This window comes from Pseudochaenichthys georgianus, unplaced genomic scaffold (assembly GCF_902827115.2).
Source record: "Pseudochaenichthys georgianus unplaced genomic scaffold, fPseGeo1.2 scaffold_1072_arrow_ctg1, whole genome shotgun sequence".
In the NCBI taxonomy this organism is placed as follows: Eukaryota; Metazoa; Chordata; class Actinopteri; order Perciformes; family Channichthyidae; genus Pseudochaenichthys; species Pseudochaenichthys georgianus.
In genome coordinates, this window is record NW_027262036.1 from 24,105 (window position 1) to 47,976 (window position 23,872).

At 46.9% G+C, this 23,872-nt stretch overlaps 1 protein-coding gene and 1 pseudogene across 1 annotated transcript; both read right to left on the reverse strand.

Moving 5' to 3' along the window:
• Positions 1 to 1,455: 1,455 nt before the first annotated feature.
• LOC117440618 (dentin sialophosphoprotein) lies at positions 1,456 to 23,529 on the reverse strand. The gene is made up of 7 exons (XM_071202059.1): positions 23,506 to 23,529; positions 20,611 to 21,293; positions 19,997 to 20,465; positions 18,375 to 19,590; positions 8,328 to 9,199; positions 8,214 to 8,252; positions 1,456 to 1,830 (listed from the first exon to the last, which is right to left on the reverse strand). The coding sequence occupies exons 2-7, from the start codon at positions 21,225 to 21,227 to the stop codon at positions 1,741 to 1,743; spliced, it is 3,303 nt and encodes a 1,100-aa protein (XP_071058160.1). The 5' UTR covers positions 21,228 to 21,293; positions 23,506 to 23,529; the 3' UTR covers positions 1,456 to 1,740.
• On the reverse strand, positions 9,250 to 11,829 carry LOC139433168 (uncharacterized; annotated as a pseudogene).
• Positions 23,530 to 23,872: the final 343 nt, after the last annotated feature.

The window sequence follows — 23,872 nt, forward strand, 5'->3', positions numbered from 1 at the left end:
ATCCAAAATCACCCGTTTCACTGTTTTTAAAAGTCTTTGTTTTGAATTCCCGTTCAGAATAAAACACTTCTGCTCAGTTTTCAGGATAAAATAGAGTCGGCAGGGTTTTTAAATGTCCTGGATTTAGGGCTCAAATCACCTGAACAGATTGGCGTTTATGATCATTTTCTATATAGGACAGTGTGGAAATGAAAAACGTTTTGTGGCGGAGGCTGAACACACACTGAAACATGAAGACGTTTACATTTCACTGAAGGTTTGTTACTTACTGTCCTCACACACACCACACACACCACATACCACACACACACACACACACACACACACACACACACACACACACACACACACGCACACACACACACACACACACACAGACTTGTGTCCTGCACCTTCAGGCTCATTATACCGTTTCCATGGCAACAGTGTTGATGTAGAGATAAGAGCTCCAACACACACACACACACACACACACACACACACACACACACACACACACACACACACACACACACACACACACACACACACACACACACACACACACACACACACACACATAAGCATAATCCATCTTCTCCCTTCCTTTTTTATTTCCTGCAGGCGATACAGCAGCCAGTGTGTTTCCATGGCAACAGCAACCAGGACTGTGTGTGTGTGTGCGTGCGGTGTGTGTGTGTGTGTGTGTGTGTGTGTGTGAGTGTTTGTGTGTGTGGGTGTGTGTGAGTGTTTGTGTGCGTGCGTGTGTGTGTGAGGGTGGTTTATCATTTTAATAGCTTGGTAAACGTAAACGTAAACGTGTGTGTTTCGATGTGTTTCGGTGTGTGTGTGTGTTTGTGTGCGTGCGTGCGTGTGTGTGTGTGTGTGAGTGTTTGTGTGCGTGCGTGTGTGTGTGAGGGTGGTTTATCATTTTAATAGCTTGGTAAACGTAAACGTGTGTGTGTGTGTTTCGATGTGTTTCGGTGTGTGTGTGTGTTTGTGTGCATGTGTGTGTGTGTGTGTGTGTGTGTGTGTGTGTGTGTGTGTGTTGTGTGTGTGTGTGTGTTGTGTGTGGAAGGAGCTGCATCAGTGGGGCGTGACAGTCCATTTTTATTACACACTGTAAATTATACAATGGCCTATTTTTCACATGTACATATATTAATAAAAAAAAAATACCTTTGGCAGTTTTTTCCCCACAAACGTTACCTATAATATATTAACAACAGCATATAGGTAATTATATGACATGATACATATACAATATATTACCTTTATTACACAATTCTAGCTGTTTTCGAAACATTTTTATTTTATTTTACATATTTTGCTAATCTTTGGCGATTTTTCTAATTATTTCACAAATAAAATGTACTCACTTTGACTCGGTAAGCGATGCTGCCTGCTTGCTGGTATTCAGTATCTATATCCCCCCCAGTCCTTTATTTTGTTCACAGACGGCGAGGGCGGGTCGGACAGTTTAAAAACTATATTTTATTTTTGTGTCATTTTTTTCGATGCATCAGTTTAAAATCATTCAAACAATCACTTCCTGTTTCTCTGCGTCAGGTGATCAACACAAACTCACTTTAACTCTTATGCATAATTTATTTATGAATCAGAAACATCGTCCTCTGCAGCTGATTGGACGAGGAGAGGACCAATCAGGAGCAGCCGTTTGGAGTGTCCCAGTTTAAAAAACATTTAAATCCGAGATAACCGAGTCCTGGATCTGGATCTGATCCTGGATCTGGTTCTGTCTCACTTCCCCTCCTCGTTGGAAAACACTCCGGCCTCCCAGCGCAGAGCTCGCTGGTTTTTATGTCGAATAACTCGAGTCGACTCGACAACCTGAAAAGAGACAAAACAGAAAGTAAACAGAAATATTAAGTGACGAGGAGACGAGGAGCTTAATTAGAAAATGGGACAAAAAGACAAGAAGACTAGGACACAAAGATACAAGAATTAAATGAACAAAGTCAAAAGGAAACAAGGAGACTAGGAAGCAAGGAGGCAAGAAGACAAGAAGACTAAGATACAGGAAGAGAATTGATCCAAGGGAGAAGTTGACCTGAGCGGAAGGAGGAAGCTATTGCGGTGAGCACGTTGTAACTTCCGGTTGTTGTTGTTGTTGTCATCTCCGGGTATCCCGTGTGCCTGTTCTGTTGCTGATAGCTTATTAACTTAAACTTAATCGATCGTTTTAAAACTCTTGATCACGGCAACTGCCTGACGTTGTAATCACACGTTACTACAGCTTAAGCACTCACAACTCTCCTTCTCTTAGCGACTGTAACTCCACAGTTGCCTACACTCTTTTCGGGTTTGCTAACGGTAGCTACTTTAGCTTGATAGCTAGCCATGGCTCTTTCCCCACCTTCTGGTGCTATTTCCTGCTCTTCCTGTCTCATGTTTGGTTACTTCCCGGCCTCCCTTACTGGTAAGGATACATGTGTTAAAAGTAGTATAGTTGTTAGGTTGGAGGCGGGAATCATAGCCATAGAAGCCCGGCTCCGCATCTTAGAAAGTAACTCAGTTAAAGTAAAGCCCATGTTAGCATGTGCGGACCGGCAAAATGTAGCTCCTCTTAGCCGTCCCCCGGCAACTCCCGAGCAGCAGGGAGGCTGGGTGACTGTTCAGAAGGGGCATAACGCGAAACCCGCAGGTCCCCACCAACCCGTTCACGTATCCAACAGATATTCCCCACTCAGCGAGACACCCGCTGAGAAGCCAACTCTGGTTATTGGTAGCTCTATTATGAGACACGTGAATTTAGAGACCGAAGCCTCCACAGTCACATGCATTCCGGGGGCCAGAGCGGGCGACGTTGAGGCGCATCTTAAACTGCTGGCTAAAGATAAACGTAAATACAGTAGGATTGTTATTCACGTCGGTGGTAATGATGTTCGTTTACGCCAATCAGAATGCACAAGTTAATGTGGAGTCGGTGTGTAGTTATGCTAAAACAATGTCGGACACCGTAATCTTCTCTGGTCCCCTCCCCAATCTGATCAATGATGACATGTATAGCCGCATGTCATCATTTCAGCGCTGGTTGTCTTGGTGGTGCCCAGCAAACAATGTGGGCTTCGTAAATAATTGGACAGCCTTCTGGGGAAAACCTGGTCTGATTAAGAGAGACGGCATTCACCCTACTTTGAAAGGTGCAGATCTCATTTCGGCAAACATTTCAGGGCTTTGTGGACGTAATCCATGACAAACTGGAGTTGAGACCAGGAGGCGGAGTCGCAGTCTTACACGCTTCTCTGCGCTCTCTCCTAGGCAGTCATCCATAGGAATCCCGAACCCAATAAAATACCCAATATTAGCGGTGTGTGTGTCTGCCCAAGGACAATTTAAGGTAAAACCTAATAGAGGTGTCATACATAATAACCTAATAAAAGTAAATGTAACAACTACTACAGTGCAACAAATCAGGAAGATTAAATGTGGTCTCTTAAACATAAGATCTCTAGCATCTAAAGCAATATTGGTAAATGATTTAATATCAGATTATAATATTGATATATGCTGTCCTCACTGAAACTTGGTTGAGACATGAAGAATATGTCAGCATAAATGAGGCCACTCCACCCAGCCATGTCAACACTCATATTGCTCGAGGCACGGGCTGAGGAGGTGGAGTTGCAGCAATCTTTGACTCAAGTTTACTTATCAATACTAAACCAAAATGTAATTATACCTCTTTTGAAAGCCTCGTTTTTAGTCTTACGCATCCGACCTGGAAAACTTTGCAGCCAATCTTATTTGTTACAGTGTATCGTGCACCAGGTCCTTATTCAGAACTCTTATCAGAATTCTCTGAGTTTTTATCAACTTTGGTTCTTAAAACAGACAAAGTAATTATCGTAGGTGACTTTAATATTCATGTTGACGATGATAAAAATAGCCTTACTGTTGCATTTAACTCTATATTAGATTCTGTTGGTTTCTGTCAGAGTGTAAATAAACCAACCCACTGCTATAATCACACTCTCGACCTTGTTCTGACTTATGGTATTGAAATTGAGCAACTATTAGTCGAACCGCATAATCCTGCTTTATCCGACCATTTCTTAGTAACTTTTGAAGTACTGTTACTAGACTACAAAGCATTAGTCAAAAGCTCTTGCAGCAGAAACCTATCTGTTAGTGCTATAGCCACATTTAAGGAAGAGATTCAACCAATACTTAACTCGATAGCATGTCTGCATGTAGGGGAGGAAACTTATACAAAATGTACACCACCCCAAATTGATCATGTTGTTGATAGTGCTATAGATGCGCTGCGAATAAAATTAGACTCTGTTGCTCCTTTGAAAAAGAAGAAAATAAAACAACATAGATTAGCTCCATGGCATAATGCCGAAACCCGCAAAATAAAGCAAAAGTCTAGACAACTTGAAAGGATATGGCGTTCCACTAAACTTGAAGAATCTCGTTTAATTTGGCATATTACTCTCAATGAATATAAGAAAGCACTGCGTAAAGCGAGAGCAGCCTACTACTCTTCATTAATAGATGAGAATAAGAATAATGCAAGATTTCTTTTCAGCACTGTAGCCAGGCTGACAGAGAGCCACAGCTCGATTGAGCCTTCTATTCCCTTAGCACTCAGTAGTAATGATTTTATGTGCTTTTTTAACGATAAAATTGTTACTCTTAGAAACAAAATTAATGACCTCTTGCCTTCGACCAGTATAGTGTTATCAACAGCTCCCGGAATCGTAAGTTCTAATATTACACTAGATAGTAAACTAGAATGCTTTTCAGCCATTAACCTTGAACAATTAAATTAAATGATTCTCTCTTCTAAACCATCAACGTGCATGTTAGACCCAATTCCAACTAAGCTGTTGAAGGAAGTTTTTCCATTAATTAGCACTTCTTTATTAAATATTATGAATATGTCTTTATTATCAGGCTATGTTCCACAATCATTCAAAGTAGCAGTGATAAAACCGCTTCTTAAAAAGCACAACCTCGATCCAGAGGTTTTAGCCAACTATAGACCTATTTCTAATCTTCCGTTCCTCTCAAAAATTCTTGAGAAAGCGGTCGCAAAACAGTTGTGTGATTACTTAAAAAACAATGATTTATTTGAAGATTTTCAGTCTGGCTTTAGAACACATCATAGCACAGAGACAGCTCTGGTTAAAGTCACAAATGATATTCTAATAGCCTCAGACAAGGGACTTGTCTCTATTCTTGTTTTGCTCGATCTCAGTGCTGCATTTGATACTATCGACCATGATATCCTATTGCAAAGACTAGAGCACTTAGTTGGCATACAGGGAACTGCTTTAGGCTGGTTTAGGTCCTATCTATCTGAACGCTCTCAGTTTGTACGTGTTAACGATGAATCTTCCACGCAAACCAAAGTTAGCCATGGAGTGCCACAGGGCTCAGTGCTCGGACCTATTTTGTTCACATTATATATGCTTCCGTTAGGCAATATTATAAGGAATCATTCTGTAAACTTTCATTGTTATGCGGATGATACTCAACTATATTTATCAATCAAGCCTGATGAAATTAATCATCTAAATAAAATTCAAGACTGCCTTAAGGACTTAAAAACGTGGATGACCTTAAACTTTTTGATGTTAAACACGACCAAAACTGAAGTTATTGTACTTGGCCCGAAGAATCTACGAAACAAATTATCTAAAGATATACTAACTATGGATGGCATTAATTTGGCCTCCAGTGAGACTGTAAGGAATCTTGGTGTTATATTTGATCAGGATTTATCCTTTAACGCCCACATAAAATCAATTTCAAGGACCGCCTACTTCCATCTACGTAACATTGCAAAAATCAGGCATATCTTGCCTCAAAACGATGCAGAGAAACTAGTCCATGCATTTGTTACTTCTAGGCTGGATTATTGTAACTCTTTATTATCAGGGAGTACCAAGAAGTCAATCAAGTCGCTTCAGCTGATTCAAAATGCTGCGGCTCGTGTACTAACCAGAGTTAGGAGAGGGGACCACATTACTCCTGTTCTGGCTGTCTTACACTGGCTCCCTGTAGAACACAGGATAGAATTTAAAACGCTTCTTCTCGCCTACAAAGCCCTTAATGGGCAGGCGCCATCTTACCTTAAAGAACTCATTATACCCTACTGGCCTACTAGGGCATTGCGTTCCAAGAATGCAGGGCTGTTGGTTGTTCCTAGAGTCTCTAGAAGTACAATGGGAGCCAGAGCCTTTTCTTATCAAGCTCCACATTTGTGGAATCAGCTTCCAGTTTGTGTTCGGGCGGCAGACACCCTATCCGTTTTTAAGAGTGCGCTTAAGACCTTCCTTTTTGATAAAGCTTAAAGTTAGGGCTGATTAGATTCAGCCCCTAGTTTTGCTGATATAGGCTTAGTTAGTCGGGGGACATCTTCCTTCTTCCTTCTCTCTGTCTGTACCTGTGTCCTCTCATGTTCCGATTAACCCAGCTTCCCCACATGTCTTTCTTTTTGGTGTCTCTATACGCCGGGATCCGGAGTCATGGATGATCCTGCGGTCCTGTGTCCTGGATCGCGAGCGCTGGATCTTGAGTCGTGGCTGTGGTCCTGGATCATCGGTCCTGGATGGATATCCTCGTGGATTCATCTTCCTATTATCCACACATGCATTTCCAAACATTTGGACTACCTATGTTGCAAATGTATTATCTTTTCAATTTACACACGGCATCTATTGCACGTCTGTCCGTCCTGGGAGAGGGATCCCTCCTCTGTTGCTCTCCCTGAGGTTTCTCCCATTTTTCCCTTTAAACTGGGTTTTCTTTGGAAGTTTTTCCTTGTACGATGTGAGGGTCTGAGGACAGAGGGTCTGAGGACAGAGGGTCTAAGGACAGAGGGTCTGAGGACAGAGGGTCTGAGGACAGAGGGTGTCGTATTGTCATACTGATATTCTGTACACACTGTGAAGACCACTGAGACAAATGTAACCTTTGTGATATTGGGCTATAAATAAACATTGATTGATTGAAATAAATAAACATTGAGAAGGGAGAAAATAAGACAACTTGACAAAGAACCAAGGACACAAGGCGACTAAGGAGAACAAAATAATAAGACAAAAAGACCAGAGAAAAAAGACAAGGACACCAGGAGACAACGAGACAAAGAGACCAGGAGTGAAAGAGACGAGGAGCTTAATTAGACATTGGGACAAAAAGACAAGAAGACTACAAGGATAGAAGGAGACAAAAGACACAAAGAGACAAGAATGACATTAACAAAGTCAAAAGGAAACAAGGAGACAAGGAGGCAAAGAGAGAAAAAGACTGAGATACCGGAAGACAAGGGAGAGAAGAAGACAACTTGACAAAGTAACAAGGACACCAGGAGACAACGAGAAGACAAAGAGAAGAGGAGCTTAATTAGACATTGGGACAAACAGACAAGAAGACTACAAGGATAGAAGGAGACAAAAGACACAAAGAGACAAGAATGACATTAACAAAGTCAAAAGGAAACAAGGAGACAAGGAGGCAAAGAGAGAAAAAGACTGAGATACCGGAAGACAAGGGAGAGAAGAAGACAACTTGACAAAGTAACAAGGACACCAGGAGACAACGAGAAGACAAAGAGAAGAGGAGCTTAATTAGACATTGGGACAAACAGACAAGAAGACTACAAGGATAGAAGGAGACAAAAGACACAAAGAGACAAGAATAAAAATGAACCAAGTCAAAAGGAGACAAGGAGGCAAAGGTACATGAAGACAACTTGACAAAAACAAGGACACAAGGCTACTAAGAGACAACAATTAATAAGACAAAAGAGAAAAGAGACAAAGACACAAGGACACGAGGCGACAACAAGGAGACAACAAGGAGACAAATACACAAGGAGACAGCGAGGAGACAAAGAGACGAGGAGCTTAGTTAGACATTGGGACAAAAAGACAAGAAGACTAGGATACAAGGATAGAAGGAGACAAAGAGACCAGAATAAAATGTACAAAGTCAAAAGGAAACAAGGAGACACAAATATAAATAAACAAAGAGGCCTGAGAGAAGAGACCCATATACAAGGAGACAAGAAGATTACGATATAGGGTAGACAAGGGAGAGAAGAAGACAACAAGGACACAAGGATACAACAATTAATAAGACAAAAACACCAGAGAAAAGAGACAAAGACACAAGGACACTATGAGACAACAAGGAGACATGAGACAAGAAACAAAGACAGGAGGACACGAAGACATGAAAGTAAAAAAGGGGTGTACCTCGTTGTTCACGTCGTCCACCAGCAGGATGCCTGCGTACTGAGAGCAGAGGAGACGAGACACGTTAATAACGCTCAAAGAAGTCCTTTCAAAATAAGAGCGTGGCTAACTCACCGCGCTGTCCTCCAGCTTCCCCTTCATTCGTCTCTCCTCAAAGTCCTGCAGCAGCGTCTCTGTCAGGCCTCTGAGAGGAGCAGGGGAGGAAGGGAGGAGGAGAGGAGGAGGTGAGGAAGAGGTGAGCAGGGGAGGAGGGAGTGAGGAGGAAGAGGGGAGGAGGTAAGGAGGAGCCGAAGAAGAGGGGAGGAGGGGAGAAGGAAGTGAGGAAGAGGAGGAGGAGGTACGGAGGTGAGAAGGAGATGAGGAAGAGGAGGTAGAGAAGGGGAGGAGAGAAGGAGATGAGGAAGAGGGGAGGAGGTGAGGAGGAAGCGAGGAAGAGGGGAGGAGGTAAGGAGGAGCCGAAGAAGAGGGGATGAGGGGAGAAGGAAGTGAGGAGGAGGAGGAGGAGGAGGAGGTACGGAGGTGAGAAGGAGATGAGGAAGAGGAGGTAGAGAAGGGGAGGAGAGAAGGAGGAAGTGAGGAAGAGGGGAGGAGGTGAGGAGGAAGCGAGGAAGAGGGGAGGAGGTGAGGAGGAAGTGAGGAAGAGGGGGAGGTACGGAGGAGAGAAGGAGATGAGGAAGAGGAGGTAGAGAAGGGGAGGAGAGAAGGAGGAAGTGAGGAAGAGGGGAGGAGGTGAGGAGGAAGCGAGGAAGAGGGGAGGAGGTGAGGAGGAAGTGAGGAAGAGGAGGAGGAATTAAGGAGGTTAGGAGAAATTGAGGAAGAGGAGGAAGAGGGGAGGAGGTGAGGAGGAAGTGAGGAAGAGGAGAAAGTAAGGGGACGATGAGGAGGAGCTGAGGAAGAGGAGGAGGGGGCCCAGGGCTGAGCGGTGATGAAGGAGAGGGAGGGCTGCCGGACGTAGGGTCGAGGAGACGAGACGCTGACGGGTTTATCTGAAACAGGAAGGAGGCCATCAGACAGGAAATGACCCCTGACCCCTGACCCCTGACCTCTGATCACAAAGAGAGCTGCAGGAATGAGTCCGAACACCACATGATAGATAATAAATAAGTTACAAAATATAGTTCACGAGAAAAAGAAGGAAAAAATCTCCCCTGAGAGTTTCTGTATTGTTGGGGAATAAAAGTCAACCTTTGACCCAGTGTCTCCTTTCCTCCTCTCAGTGTCTCCTGTCCTCCTCTCAGTGTCTTCTTTCCTCCTCTCAGTGTCTCCTTTCCTCCTCTCAGTGTCTCCTTCCTCCTCTCAGTGTCTCCTTTCCTCCTCTCAGTGTCTTCTTTCCTCCTCTCAGTGTCTCCTTTCCTCCTCTCAGTGTCTCCTTCCTCCTCTCAGTGTCTCCTTTCCTCCTCTCAGTGTCTCCTTTCCTCCTCTCAGTGTCTCCTTTCCTCCTCTCAGTGTCTCCTTTCCTACACTCAGTGTCTCCTTTCCTCCTCTCAGTGTCTCCTCAGTGTCTCCTTTCCTCCTCTCAGTGTCTCCTTTCCTCCTCTCAGTGTCTCCTCAGTGTCTCCTTTCCTCCTCTCAGTGTCTCTTTTCCTACTCTCAGTGTCTCCTTTCCTCCTCTCAGTGTGTCTCCTTTCCTCCTCTCAGTGTCTCCTTTCCTCCTCTCAGTGTCTCCTCAGTGTCTCCTTTCCTCCTCTCAGTGTCTCTTTTCCTACTCTCAGTGTCTCCTTTCCTCCTCTCAGTGTGTCTCCTTTCCTCCTCTCAGTGTCTCCTTTCCTCCTCTCAGTGTCTCCTCAATGTCTCCTTTCCTCCTCTCAGTGTCTCTTTTCCTACTCTCAGTGTCTCCTTTCCTCCTCTCAGTGTCTCCTTTCCTACTCTCAGTGTCTCCTTTCCTCCTCTCAGTGTCTCCTTTCCTCCTCTCAGTGTCTCCTTTCCTCCTCTCAGTGTCTCCTCAGTGTCTCCTTTCCTCCTCTCAGTGTCTCCTTTCCTCCTCTCAGTGTCTCTTTTCCTACTCTCAGTGTCTCCTTTCCTCCTCTCAGTGTCTCCTTTCCTACTCTCAGTGTCTCCTTTCCTCCTCTCAGTGTCTCCTTTCCTCCTCTCAGTGTCTCCTTTCCTCCTCTCAGTGTCTTCTTTCCTCCTCTCAGTGTCTCCTTTCCTCCTCTCAGTGTCTCCTTCCTCCTCTCAGTGTCTCCTTTCCTCCTCTCAGTGTCTCCTTTCCTCCTCTCAGTGTCTCCTTTCCTACACTCAGTGTCTCCTTTCCTCCTCTCAGTGTCTCCTCAGTGTCTCCTTTCCTCCTCTCAGTGTCTCCTCAGTGTCTCCTTTCCTCCTCTCAGTGTCTCCTTTCCTCCTCTCAGTGTCTCCTCAGTGTCTCCTTTCCTCCTCTCAGTGTCTCTTTTCCTACTCTCAGTGTCTCCTTTCCTCCTCTCAGCGTGTCTCCTTTCCTCCTCTCAGTGTCTCCTTTCCTCCTCTCAGTGTCTCCTCAGTGTCTCCTTTCCTCCTCTCAGTGTCTCTTTTCCTACTCTCAGTGTCTCCTTTCCTCCTCTCAGTGTGTCTCCTTTCCTCCTCTCAGTGTCTCCTTTCCTCCTCTCAGTGTCTCCTCAATGTCTCCTTTCCTCCTCTCAGTGTCTCTTTTCCTACTCTCAGTGTCTCCTTTCCTCCTCTCAGTGTCTCCTTTCCTACTCTCAGTGTCTCCTTTCCTCCTCTCAGTGTCTCCTTTCCTCCTCTCAGTGTCTCCTTTCCTCCTCTCAGTGTCTCCTCAGTGTCTCCTTTCCTCCTCTCAGTGTCTCCTTTCCTCCTCTCAGTGTCTCTTTTCCTACTCTCAGTGTCTCCTTTCCTCCTCTCAGTGTCTCCTTTCCTACTCTCAGTGTCTCCTTTCCTCCTCTCAGTGTCTCCTTTCCTCCTCTCAGTGTCTCCTTTCCTCCTCTCAGTGTCTCTTTTCCTACTCTCAGTGTCTCCTTTCCTCCTCTCAGTGTCTCCTTTCCTCCTCTCAGTGTCTCCTTTCCTCCTCTCAGTGTCTCCTTTCCTCCTCTCAGTGTCTCCTCAGTGTCTCCTTTCCTCCTCTCAGTGTCTCCTTTCCTCCTCTCAGTGTCTCCTTTCCTCCTCTCAGTGTCTCCTCAGTGTCTCCTTTCCTCCTCTCAGTGTCTCCTTTCCTCCTCTCAGTGTCTCCTTCCTCCTCTCAGTGTCTCCTTTCCTCCTCTCAGTGTCTCCTTCCTCCTCTCAGTGTCTCCTTTCCTCCTCTCAGTGTCTCCTTTCCTCCTCTCAGTGTCTCCTTTCCTCCTCTCAGTGTCTCCTCAGTGTCTCCTTTCCTCCTCTCAGTGTCTCCTTTCCTCCTCTCAGTGTCTCCTTTCCTCCTCTCAGTGTCTCCTCAGTGTCTCCTTTCCTCCTCTCAGTGTCTCCTTTCCTCCTCTCAGTGTCTCCTTCCTCCTCTCAGTGTCTCCTTTCCTCCTCTCAGTGTCTCCTTTCCTCCTCTCAGTGTCTCCTTTCCTCCTCTCAGTGTCTCCTTTCCTCCTCTCAGTGTCTCCTTTCCTACGGCGCAGGTCTCCGGCCTGGGGTTCTGCTGCTGTCTCTCTTGAGGAGGAGCAGCTAGGACGGAGCACAAGCCGCCATGAGGTAGTTCACTGTTCATATGGACGGGAGCTCGAGGTAGATGAGGAGGCGTGTGGCGCAGTGGGGTGTCCGTAGGTGTTCAGATCAGGGGGTCGCAGGTTCAAACCCCACTGCACTCGTTGTGTCCCTGAGACACTTCGCCCCAAAGTGCTCCAGTGGGGCTTGTCCACAAGTAACGTGATGTCATTCAGGGTCCATATTTGTTTAGTCTCGCTGATAAAGAATGTTGATTATTATATCTGATAATTGGGGTTCTTCGGAATTGATTGTGGCATCTCTACCGTGTGGTAGAGCTCCAGCTCTCCTCGTGTCTCTGAGTCCTGACTCCATCAGAGCTCCAGCTCTCCTCGTCTCTCTGAGTCCTGACTCCTTCAGAGCTCCAGCTCTCCTCGTGTCTCTGAGTCCTGACTCCATCAGAGCTCCAGCTCTCCTCGTCTCTCTGAGTCCTGACTCCATCAGAGCTCCAGCTCTCCTCGTGTCTCTCTGAGTCCTGACTCCATCAGAGCTCCAGCTCTCCTCGTGTCTCTGAGTCCTGACTCCATCAGAGCTCCAGCTCTCCTCGTGTCTCTGAGTCCTGACTCCATCAGAGCTCCAGCTCTCCTCGTGTCTCTCTGAGTCCTGACTCCATCAGAGCTCCAGCTCTCCTCGTGTCTCTGAGTCCTGACTCCATCAGAGCTCCAGCTCTCCTCGTGTCTCTGAGTCCTGACTCCATCAGAGCTCCAGCTCTCCTCGTGTCTCTGAGTCCTGACTCCATCAGAGCTCCAGCTCTCCTCGTGTCTCTCTGAGTCCTGACTCCATCAGAGCTCCAGCTCTCCTCGTGTCTCTCTGAGTCCTGACTCCATCAGAGCTCCAGCTCTCCTCGTGTCTCTGAGTCCTGACTCCATCAGAGCTCCAGCTCTCCTCGTGTCTCTGAGTCCTGACTCCATCAGAGCTCCAGCTCTCCTCGTCTCTCTGAGTCCTGACTCCATCAGAGCTCCAGCTCTCCTCGTGTCTCTGAGTCCTGACTCCATCAGAGCTCCAGCTCTCCTCGAGTCTCTGAGTCCTGACTCCATCAGAGCTCCAGCTCTCCTCGTGTCTCTGAGTCCTGACTCCATCAGAGCTCCAGCTCTCCTCGTGTCTCTGAGTCCTGACTCCATCAGAGCTCCAGCTCTCCTCGTGTCTCTGAGTCCTGACTCCATCAGAGCTCCAGCTCTCCTCGTGTCTCTGAGTCCTGACTCCATCAGAGCTCCAGCTCTCCTCGTGTCTCTGAGTCCTGACTCCATCAGAGCTCCAGCTCTCCTCGTGTCTCTGAGTCCTGACTCCATCAGAGCTCCAGCTCTCCTCGTGTCTCTGAGTCCTGACTCCATCAGAGCTCCAGCTCTCCTCGTGTCTCTCTGAGTCCTGACTCCATCAGAGCTCCAGCTCTCCTCGTGTCTCTTTGAGTCCTGACTCCATCAGAGCTCCAGCTCTCCTCGTGTCTCTCTGAGCTCTGACTCCATCAGAGCTCCAGCTCTCCTCCTGTCTCTTTGAGTCCTGACTCCATGAGAGCTCCAGCTCTCCTCGTGTCTCTCTGAGTCCTGACTCCATCAGAGCTCCAGCTCTCCTCGTCTCTCTGAGTCCTGACTCCATCAGAGCTCCAGCTCTCCTCGTGTCTCTGAGTCCTGACTCCATCAGAGCTCCAGCTCTCCTCGAGTCTCTGAGTCCTGACTCCATCAGAGCTCCAGCTCTCCTCGAGTCTCTGAGTCCTGACTCCATCAGAGCTCCAGCTCTCCTCGTGTCTCTCTGAGTCCTGACTCCATCAGAGCTCCAGCTCTCCTCGTGTCTCTGAGTCCTGACTCCATCAGAGCTCCAGCTCTCCTCGTGTCTCTGAGTCCTGACTCCATCAGAGCTCCAGCTCTCCTCGTGTCTCTCTGAGTCCTGACTCCATCAGAGCTCCAGCTCTCCTCGTGTCTCTCTGAGTCCTGACTCCATCAGAGCTCCAGCTCTCCTCGTGTCTCTTTGAGTCCTGACTCCATCAGAGCTCCAGCTCTCCTCGTGTCTCTTTGAGTCCTGACTCCATCAGAGCTCCAGCTCTCCTCGTGTCTCTGAGTCCTGACTCCATCAGAGCTCCAGCTCTCCTCGTGTCTCTGAGTCCTGACTCCATCAGAGCTCCAGCTCTCCTCGTGTCTCTGAGTCCTGACTCCATCAGAGCTCCAGCTCTCCTCGAGTCTCTGAGTCCTGACTCCATCAGAGCTCCAGCTCTCCTCGAGTCTCTGAGTCCTGACTCCATCAGAGCTCCAGCTCTCCTCGAGTCTCTGAGTCCTGACTCCATCAGAGCTCCAGCTCTCCTCGAGTCTCTGAGTCCTGACTCCATCAGAGCTCCAGCTCTCCTCGAGTCTCTGAGTCCTGACTCCATCAGAGCTCCAGCTCTCCTCGAGTCTCTGAGTCCTGACTCCATCAGAGCTCCAGCTCTCCTCGTCTCTCTGAGTCCTGACTCCATCAGAGCTCCAGCTCTCCTCGTGTCTCTGAGTCCTGACTCCATCAGAGCTCCAGCTCTCCTCGTGTCTCTGAGTCCTGACTCCATCAGAGCTCCAGCTCTCCTCGTCTCTCTGAGTCCTGACTCCATCAGAGCTCCAGCTCTCCTCGTGTCTCTGAGTCCTGACTCCATCAGAGCTCCAGCTCTCCTCGTCTCTCTGAGTCCTGACTCCATCAGAGCTCCAGCTCTCCTCGTGTCTCTGAGTCCTGACTCCATCAGAGCTCCAGCTCTCCTCGAGTCTCTGAGTCCTGACTCCATCAGAGCTCCAGCTCTCCTCGTGTCTCTGAGTCCTGACTCCATCAGAGCTCCAGCTCTCCTCGTGTCTCTGAGTCCTGACTCCATCAGAGCTCCAGCTCTCCTCGTGTCTCTGAGTCCTGACTCCATCAGAGCTCCAGCTCTCCTCGTGTCTCTTTGAGTCCTGACTCCATCAGAGCTCCAGCTCTCCTCGTGTCTCTTTGAGTCCTGACTCCATCAGAGCTCCAGCTCTCCTCGTGTCTTTGAGTCCTGACTCCATCAGAGCTACAGCTCTCCTCGTGTCTCTCTGAGTCCTGACTCCATCAGAGCTCCAGCTCTCCTCGTGTCTCTTTGAGTCCTGACTCCATCAGAGCTCCAGCTCTCCTCGTGTCTCTCTGAGTCCTGACTCCATCAGAGCTCCAGCTCTCCTCGTGTCTCTGAGTCCTGACTCCATCAGAGCTCCAGCTCTCCTCGAGTCTCTGAGTCCTGACTCCATCAGAGCTCCAGCTCTCCTCGAGTCTCTGAGTCCTGACTCCATCAGAGCTCCAGCTCTCCTCGAGTCTCTGAGTCCTGACTCCATCAGAGCTCCAGCTCTCCTCGAGTCTCTGAGTCCTGACTCCATCAGAGCTCCAGCTCTCCTCGAGTCTCTGAGTCCTGACTCCATCAGAGCTCCAGCTCTCCTCGAGTCTCTGAGTCCTGACTCCATCAGAGCTCCAGCTCTCCTCGTCTCTCTGAGTCCTGACTCCATCAGAGCTCCAGCTCTCCTCGTGTCTCTGAGTCCTGACTCCATCAGAGCTCCAGCTCTCCTCGTGTCTCTGAGTCCTGACTCCATCAGAGCTCCAGCTCTCCTCGTCTCTCTGAGTCCTGACTCCATCAGAGCTCCAGCTCTCCTCGTGTCTCTGAGTCCTGACTCCATCAGAGCTCCAGCTCTCCTCGAGTCTCTGAGTCCTGACTCCATCAGAGCTCCAGCTCTCCTCGTGTCTCTGAGTCCTGACTCCATCAGAGCTCCAGCTCTCCTCGTGTCTCTGAGTCCTGACTCCATCAGAGCTCCAGCTCTCCTCGTGTCTCTGAGTCCTGACTCCATCAGAGCTCCAGCTCTCCTCGTGTCTCTGAGTCCTGACTCCATCAGAGCTCCAGCTCTCCTCGTGTCTTCAGAAGTTTCCCTCACAGTTATCGCCAAATTCAGAATCTATCATTTAAGAGGACTTCAAATTGAGTATTTTCTGCCATGTTTTTGATTTGTTATGGTATAATTGTGACATTAGAACTCTAACTGTTTGTTTCCCGCATTGTAAAACTAAAATCTCTGAATTGATGTGTTTTACCTCCAGCTACATTTTTAGATTGAATTCCTCCAATTACCCTAACACGTGGTTATAAATCCGTCCAGCAGGTGGAGCTGTTCCCTCTCTCAGTGCTCCCCTGTGCAGGCAGGTGATCTTTGGTCACTTCCTCGTGGTGTTACTGGAAGTTGTGATTTTCAGAGTAAAGGCTGGACCCGCTGACTGGTTACTGATTCACACGAACAGCTGCACTTTGGTCTGTCTCATGAAGTTACTCATTCTCTCGTGAATACTGTATGAGACGAGCAGCAGCGGCAGGCTCCACTCGGGATTCAAACATGTTACCAAGCAGCTGTTTCTAAGTTGAAATGTTAGTCCTCTGATTTCCTGCCAGACGCCCGCTTGTTTCAGATATTCATTAAACAATTCCGCCATTGCAGAGAACCCCGCGCAGCTCGTATGGAGGTCAAAGATCATGCCGGTTTCACCGCGGGGCGAAATCTGCTGAGCTTTTCATTTCGGATCATAAATACCTTCGTACAGGAACTTTTATTGTGAAAACCCTCCATAGGACTGTGAGGTTTACTGACCATGAAGTGAGGCGTTATGGCTTTAGAAGAAACGAACGGGAGAAACAGTTTAATTCGTAAAATAATCTGCGTTACAAGATCACTCCGTATGGCCTGTAGCTTAAGGTGGCTAATGCTAACCGATGGAAGCTAGGATTAGCAAAGTATGACTATATGATTTTAGATTTGACCCTTCAAAAGGTTCTGATCAACACATCTAAATATATATACACATGTGTTGCTCTTTTCTGAACATTTTCAATCATCATGATTTCTCACATATACAAAAAAAAGATTATTTCACAAATACAATGAACTTAACTCTGACTTGGTGAGCTAAAGAAAAGTATCGTTTGTGAATAATTTAGCTTGTTCCAATGGTCAAATTGAAGGTTTTGGGGCTATTTCGCTTTTACAGTCTTTTACCCTTCGTGTCGTCTTCGGGTCAAATCTGACCGATGGACTACTTTCATCATTCGTAACTTTTTAGTTTTACATTCGATTGCATTCAGGCTTCATGACATCCGTCACAGGAGAGATTAGCTGATCACCACTTGCATTGCATTTTGGATGATTTAGTCAACTTTATAACACCTATGGCAGGGGTGTCAAACTCAAGGCCCGGGGGCCACATTCGGCCCGCGACTTCATTTTATGTGGCCCCACAAGAGCTTGCAAAGAATATAATATGTTTATTATACAGTTACATGTTTATGGGCATCTTGCCCATAAACTACATGTCCCACAATGCATCTCAAATATGACTTTTTTCTCAGAATTTGCCTTTTTTTCTTTTCAAAATATGCATTTTTTCATAGAATTCCTTTTTCTCAGAATTAGATCTTTATTTCAAAATGTCACTTCTATTTCTTTTTTCTCCAGAATTTGGCTTTTCTTTTAAAATCATTGTGGGATATACGCACTGAAGAGACTTGCAATTATTTGCCCTAGACTTCTGCTTTCAGACGTAGTTAATTATGAAGTTATTACCCTATCCGATGATAATCCAATGCAGAGACAATGATGTAATATAATACATTATTTTATATATATGATATATTTATATATGTATTTTTATATAGTCTTAAACTTAAAACCGGCCCTTTGAGTGCAACCATAATGCTGATGTGGCCCGCCATGAAATTGAGTTTGACACCCCTGACCCATGGTGTTCCCGGGCAACAAAGAAGAAAAGGAGTTAGTAACCATCCGGATCAGATGAATTAAACACCCTACACACTCACACACTCTAGATGTGTTCATGGATCACACCTGGCACACCAATGCATGTTCAGTGTCTGTTCTTTGTATATGTACTGCAGTGTTTCATGTGTACCAGTAGTCTGATACCATATGTTCAGTTTGAAAGGGTGTTCAAGGACATTTGGTGATGATTAATGGTTTTTGTGTTAATGTAATGGCAGTTAAAACAGGACCGGTCACATTTGACGGCGAACACCAAAGTAAGGGGGGGGGGGGGGAAGACAACAGGAGGGTTTATTTGAATAACTCTGTCTTTATGTGTCTTTAGATTTCGCCTTAATTCAGCAAAAGTTAGCATTACATAATTCCTCATTTGCATTTGAGAAAACTGATACTCCAAGAAGTAATTGTCTTAATGTCAGCAATAAACCAAGGAAGTTAACGACGGCCAAAAACCAAGATAGCGCCGGACGAGATCTCACCTGGCAGCAGCCGGAGCTCAAAGTCCTCACACGAGTCTTGTGATGTGATAACGATGTGCGATGAATCAATTAACTCTAAGATAACTGACCCCTTTAACCCCTTCTAGCTCCACGCTTCCTAAGAACCAGTATTCGGGGCCGGTTGCGGTGGAAACAGGAAGAACTGGTTCCGCAATCGGGCACTATCTCCGAACTGGACCTTGTACCGGTTTGGTTCAGGAAAGGGGATAAACATTACATTTAGCTGAACAGAACCTGGAGCCCTGGGTAGGGATCCAGCCTTCAGACGAAAGACATACCTGTGTTGGGCGATGGGTAGAACTGTCTGACGGCCATCTTTGTTGCCTGTTCCACCAGAGGAGTCGGAGAGAAGAGCCGTCCATCCGCCTCCTCCCTGGACTCCTTCAGATCCCTGGACTCTCTACACTCTCTAGACTCCTTCAAATCGCTGGACTCTTTGGTCTCTCTCGACTCTCTAGACTCCCTGGACTCCTTGGACTCCTTCAGATCCCTGGACTCCCTAGACTCTCTTGACTCTCTTGACTCCCTGGACTCCCTGGACTCCTTGGACTCCTTCAGATCCCTGGACTCTCTTAACTCTATTGACTCCCTGGACTCCTTGGACTCCTTCAGATCCCTCAGATCCCTGGACTCCCTAGACTCTCTAGACTCCCTAGACACATTGGACTCCTTCAGATCCCTGGACTCCCTAGACTCTCCAGATTCTCTTGACTCTCTTGACTCCCTGGACTCCTTGGACTCCTTCAGATCCCTGGACTCCCTAGACTCCCTAGACTCTCTTGACTCTCTTGACTCCCTGGACTCCCTGGACTCCTTGGACTCCTTCAGATCCCTGGACTCTCTTAACTCTATTGACTCCCTGGACTCCTTGGACTCCTTCAGATCCCTCAGATCCCTGGACTCCCTAGACTCTCTAGACTCCCTAGACACCTTGGACTCCTTCAGATCCCTGGACTCCCTAGACTCTCCAGATTCTCTTGACTCTCTTGACTCCCTGGACTCCTTGGACTCCTTCAGATCCCTGGACTCCCTAGACTCTCCAGACTCTCTTGACTCTCTTGACTCCTTGGACTCCTTCAGATCCCTGGACTCCCTGGATTCCCTGAGCTCTTGTTCCCTCCTCAGCGTCTCCTGGATCTCCTTCTCGATGAAGTCAGGCGTTCCTTGTCCTCTGGTTTGCAGGCCGGTGGTCTGCAGGTTCTGCCTCCAGGACCGAGGTGTGGGTGAGGAAGGCGAGGAGGATCGAGGGGAGGAAGCGGCTGAACTCCTGATGAACAGCTCAGCTTCCTCCGGGTGTCGGTGAGGACAGCAGGGAGACGGGAAGACTTCGGTGTCTCCAGACTCGGACGCCGGTCTTTCTTCTGTCCTCTCGTCCTCGCCTCTCTGGTGTAAGTCGCTTCTCATTTCCTGCGGAGGAACCTCCTTCCTCTGGGTCTCCTTCTGGATCTCCCTCTGGATCAGGAAGCTCACCCGGTTCTTCTCTCTGGCTTTGACCTGTAACAGAAAAATCCCTTTACTTTCATTACAAGACGCGTATGCTAAGGGTTGTCTCTGTTTACCCACTTGCAGGTCTTTGCTAGGCTTGGGAAATGTCCTTATTAAGAAGATCAAATACAAAGTTATTATTGACACTCTCTGTGACCTTCATCTCCTGCTGATCCTAAAACATTCTGGTATCGCAAACTGCTCTGATTGGAGCAAAGCAAAGGGGTACCTCGTGTGAGTCGTACCTCCTAGTCTTTAAATATGCAACGCAAACTCTACCATCTGTCTTTCACTCTGCAGACGGTGATGCGCTCTGTACGACTGACCTAACCTTCTTGCAAGAAAAGTAAAATACGACAAAGACAGCTGATGATTCTTTATCGTCATGTGATAAATAAAAAGGACCAACACAGACCGGCGCCAGGAGTCGTTTGGTTTTGATCTGGATCATCTCCCCCCTGCAGTCGCTGAGCGTCAGGCCTCGAGATCTCCTCAGGTTCTCCTCTCGCTCCTGAACCAACCGGATCTCCCTCTCGATGGGGGTCTCGTACTGGATCTCCCTCTCGATGGGGGTTTCGTAGATTCTCCTGGTGTTGTTAAAGATGCCCTCGTCGCTGCCGTACCCCCCGCCCACTGAGAGCTCCTCCGGACCGGAGTCCAGGTCGTCGGACATCACCACCACCACGCTCCTCTCCGGGTGCGTCTCCTCCTCTTGTTCTGCTGCTTTAAATGCTGTAGATTCTTCTCTGTGGTGTTGGGAGGACCGTGCAGGAGGCATGTTCAGGTGCATCCTCCAGGGAACCAGTCGGTCCTGCTCCATCTGGAGGAACTGCTGCCTGGCGGCGCTGAAGCTGATCTGCTCCTGGTCGATGTTCTCAGCAGGTCTACGATACGATACGATAATAGTTTATTGTCAGATCGAACCTGAAATGTTACTTGCATCACAGCAGCTCCATTTGAAACATCGGACAAGGACAGATATTAAGACATTTAGCATAACATCACAATCAATTAGAGAAAAGAACTTGCCTGAAGCTGAACCCCTCGGACAGTCGGTCCTCCTCCTGGTCTCTGGAGCTCTTCCTCGGCGCCTGGCTCCGGATGATCTCCTCCCTCCTGAGCTGCTTCTCCTCTTCCTCCAGGACCTCCTCGGTGCTCAGGTCCAGGCGGTACCTCTCGTCTCCGTCGGTCTCTGGGAACAGGCTCTCCGGCCTCCTGGTCCCGGTGTAGCTCTGCAGTCTGAAGCCTCGCTCCTCCTTCAGCGTCGCCAGCTGCTTCTGCCGCCGCGGAGACGTCATCCAGTTCTGGTTCTGCGCGGCTTCGGGACTTGCCGGGTCGTCCACGAAGGAGTAGAAACCACTGTGAGAACCAGAGCTGCTGTCGGGGCTGCTTGGAGGCCAGTCTTCAAATTCATCTTCCTCCTCCTCCACAGGCTGAGACACAGAGACCTGCCGGACCTGAACCACCACGTCTTTGGACCAGTCGCCCTGAGAGGAGACCACCACGGAGGAGGGGCTGCGAGCGATGGAGATGCTTTCGAAGGGGTGTGTTTGGGGTTGGGGGGGTCCGGCCAGGCTGCGCAGGTCTGAGGGCTGCAGGGGGGGGGACAGGGGCTTCAGGACCCACCTTCGGGGGGCGCTGTCCATGCCAGCAGGGGGGGGCTGACCGGAGCTCAGAGACAGAACATCAGGACGAACTCCTGCAGGGACTCTCTGGAACAACAGAGATTTATTATTAAATAGTTATTTGGGACGGGTGGCGCAGTGGTCTGTGCATCAGATCAAGGGGGGAGTGCTGGGGAACTCCAGTTCGAAACCCGCTCCTGCCGCCACCGGTGGGTCCTTGGGCAAGACACTTCACCTGAACTTGCTCCTGTGGGTATTGTCCACAGTTTCTGACCATTGCATGTATGATGTGCAATGTGTGTATATGTAAAGCGCTTTGAGTCATTGATAATGCGCTATAATAAATGTAAGGAATTATTATTATTTGTTATTGTTTAAAATATCAAGTAGAAGTACTCAGATCTTGTACTTGAGTGAAAGTAGAAGTACTCAGATCTTGTACTTGAGTAAAAGTAGGAGTACTCAGGTCTTGTACTTAGTAAAAGTAGAAGTACTCAGATCTTGTACTTGAGTGTAAGTATAAGTACTCAGATCTTGTACTTGAGTAAAAGTAGAAGTACTCAGATCTTGTACTTGAGTAAAAGTAGAAGTACTCAGATCTTGTACTTGAGTGTAAGTAGAAGTACTCAGATCTTGTACTTGAGTAAAAGTAGAAGTACTCAGATCTTGTACTTGAGTAAAAGTAGAAGTACTCAGATCTTGTACTTGAGTAAAAGTAGAAGTACTCAGGTCTTGTACTTAGTAAAAGTAGAAGTACTCAGATCTTGTACTTGAGTGTAAGTAGAAGTACTCAGATCTTGTACTTGAGTAAAAGTAGAAGTACTCAGATATTGTACTTGAGTAAAAGTAGAAGTACTCAGATCTTGTACTTGAGTAAAAGTAGAAGTACTCAGGTCTTGTACTTGAGTAAAAGTAGAAGTACTCAGGTCTTGTACTTGAGTAAAAGTAGAAGTACTCAGATCTCGTACTTGAGTAAAAGTAGAAGTACCAGAGTGTAGGAATACTCTGTCACAGTAAAAGTCCTCATTCAAAATGTTCCTCAAGTGAAAGTAGAAAGTATTCTCATCAAAATATAGTGAAAGACAGTAAAAGTAGTCGTTGTGCAGATTGGTCCATTTCAGAATAATATATATATATGTTTTATAATGATTGATCATGAAAGTGTTCTCAAAGCTGGTGAAGGTGCAGCTAGTCTGAAGTACTTTGTAGACTGCAGGGTAGCTGGTGAAGGTGCAGCTAGTCTGAAGTACTTTGTAGACTGCAGGGTAGCTGGTGAAGGTGCAGCTAGTCTGAAGTACTTTGTAGACTGCAGGGTAGCTGGTGAAGGTGCAGCTAGTCTGAAGTACTTTGTAGACTGCAGGGTAGCTGGTGAAGGTGCAGCTAGTCTGAAGTACTTTGTAGACTGCAGGGTAGCTGGTGAAGGTGCAGCTAGTCTGAAGTACTTTGTAGACTGCAGGGTAGCTGGTGGATTTACTCCAGGTGGAACTAAAGTCTGATTCAACACTTGATTATATTTCACATCATTCATCTGTGAAGTAACTAAAGCGATTAAATACATGGAGTGGAGGAAAAGTACACCATGTACCTCTGAACTGTAGTGGAATAGAAGTACACTGTTTACCTCAAAATAATAAAAACATAATTTAAAAACATATAAATGTTAGCATCACATTTATATGCTTTGATGTTAGCGTAGCATCGTAGCATGCATTCAGTCTGTCTGCGGGACAGAGATAAACCTCAATGCTGAAAAAAGATAACACTGAACTGTCACACACACACACACACACACACACACACACACACACACACACACACACACACACACACACACACACACACACACACACACACAGGCCGGCTCTCAAGACAAAAACTGGACTCATTTTAAATGTGTATGAAATGCTAACGTTTATTTAGCTTTAGCATTAATGTCCTGAACTCCCAGTTTATTTGAATTTAAATGGCTGCAGAGTAGTACACGTAGTACAGACACAGTGTTGTTGTTTATATACAATATAAATAAGATGTACAATTAAAATTAACTGAAGCTAAGGTAACTAAAGTTTAAAGTTGTTTGAAAGTGAAAGTTTTACTAATTATAACAGAATAATGAAATATTACACAGTTTTAAATAAAGTTTCATTCAAATCTTCTAAATTTGTATTTTCTCAGAAGTTTTACACATGTTTTGTTTTTTAGAAACGATGTTATTTATCTTATTAACTATAGACTACAGTGATCACAGAGGATAGTGTATTTCATATAATGAGAGATATTAAAGCCGTGTTCCTCCTACCTGAGGTCGGCTTCCGTCAGCCAACTGAAAAGTAACTGAAGAGACAAGGTTCATATCGTCCAATCAGAGACTCCTCCCAGACACACACACACACACACACACACACACACACACACACACACACACACACACACACACACACACACACACACACACACACACACACACACACACACACACACACACACACACACACACACACACACTCACACACACACACACACACACTCACACACACACACACACACACACACACACACACACACACACACACACACACACACACACTCTCTCACTCTCACACACACTCACACACACACACACACACACACACACACACACACACACACACACACACACACACACA

Coding starts and splice junctions, on each gene's coding strand:
- LOC117440618 (XM_071202059.1), bottom strand. CDS start 21,227: ATGGACAGCGCCCCCCGAAGGTGGGTCCTGAAGCCCCTGTCCCCCCCC. Junction 8,253..8,327: donor GGAAGCTGGAGGACAGCGCG/GTGAGTTAGCCA, acceptor CTCTGCTCTCAG/TACGCAGGCATCCTGCTGGT. Junction 1,831..8,213: donor TGGACGACGTGAACAACGAG/GTACACCCCTTT, acceptor GTCTCTTTTCAG/GTTGTCGAGTCGACTCGAGT.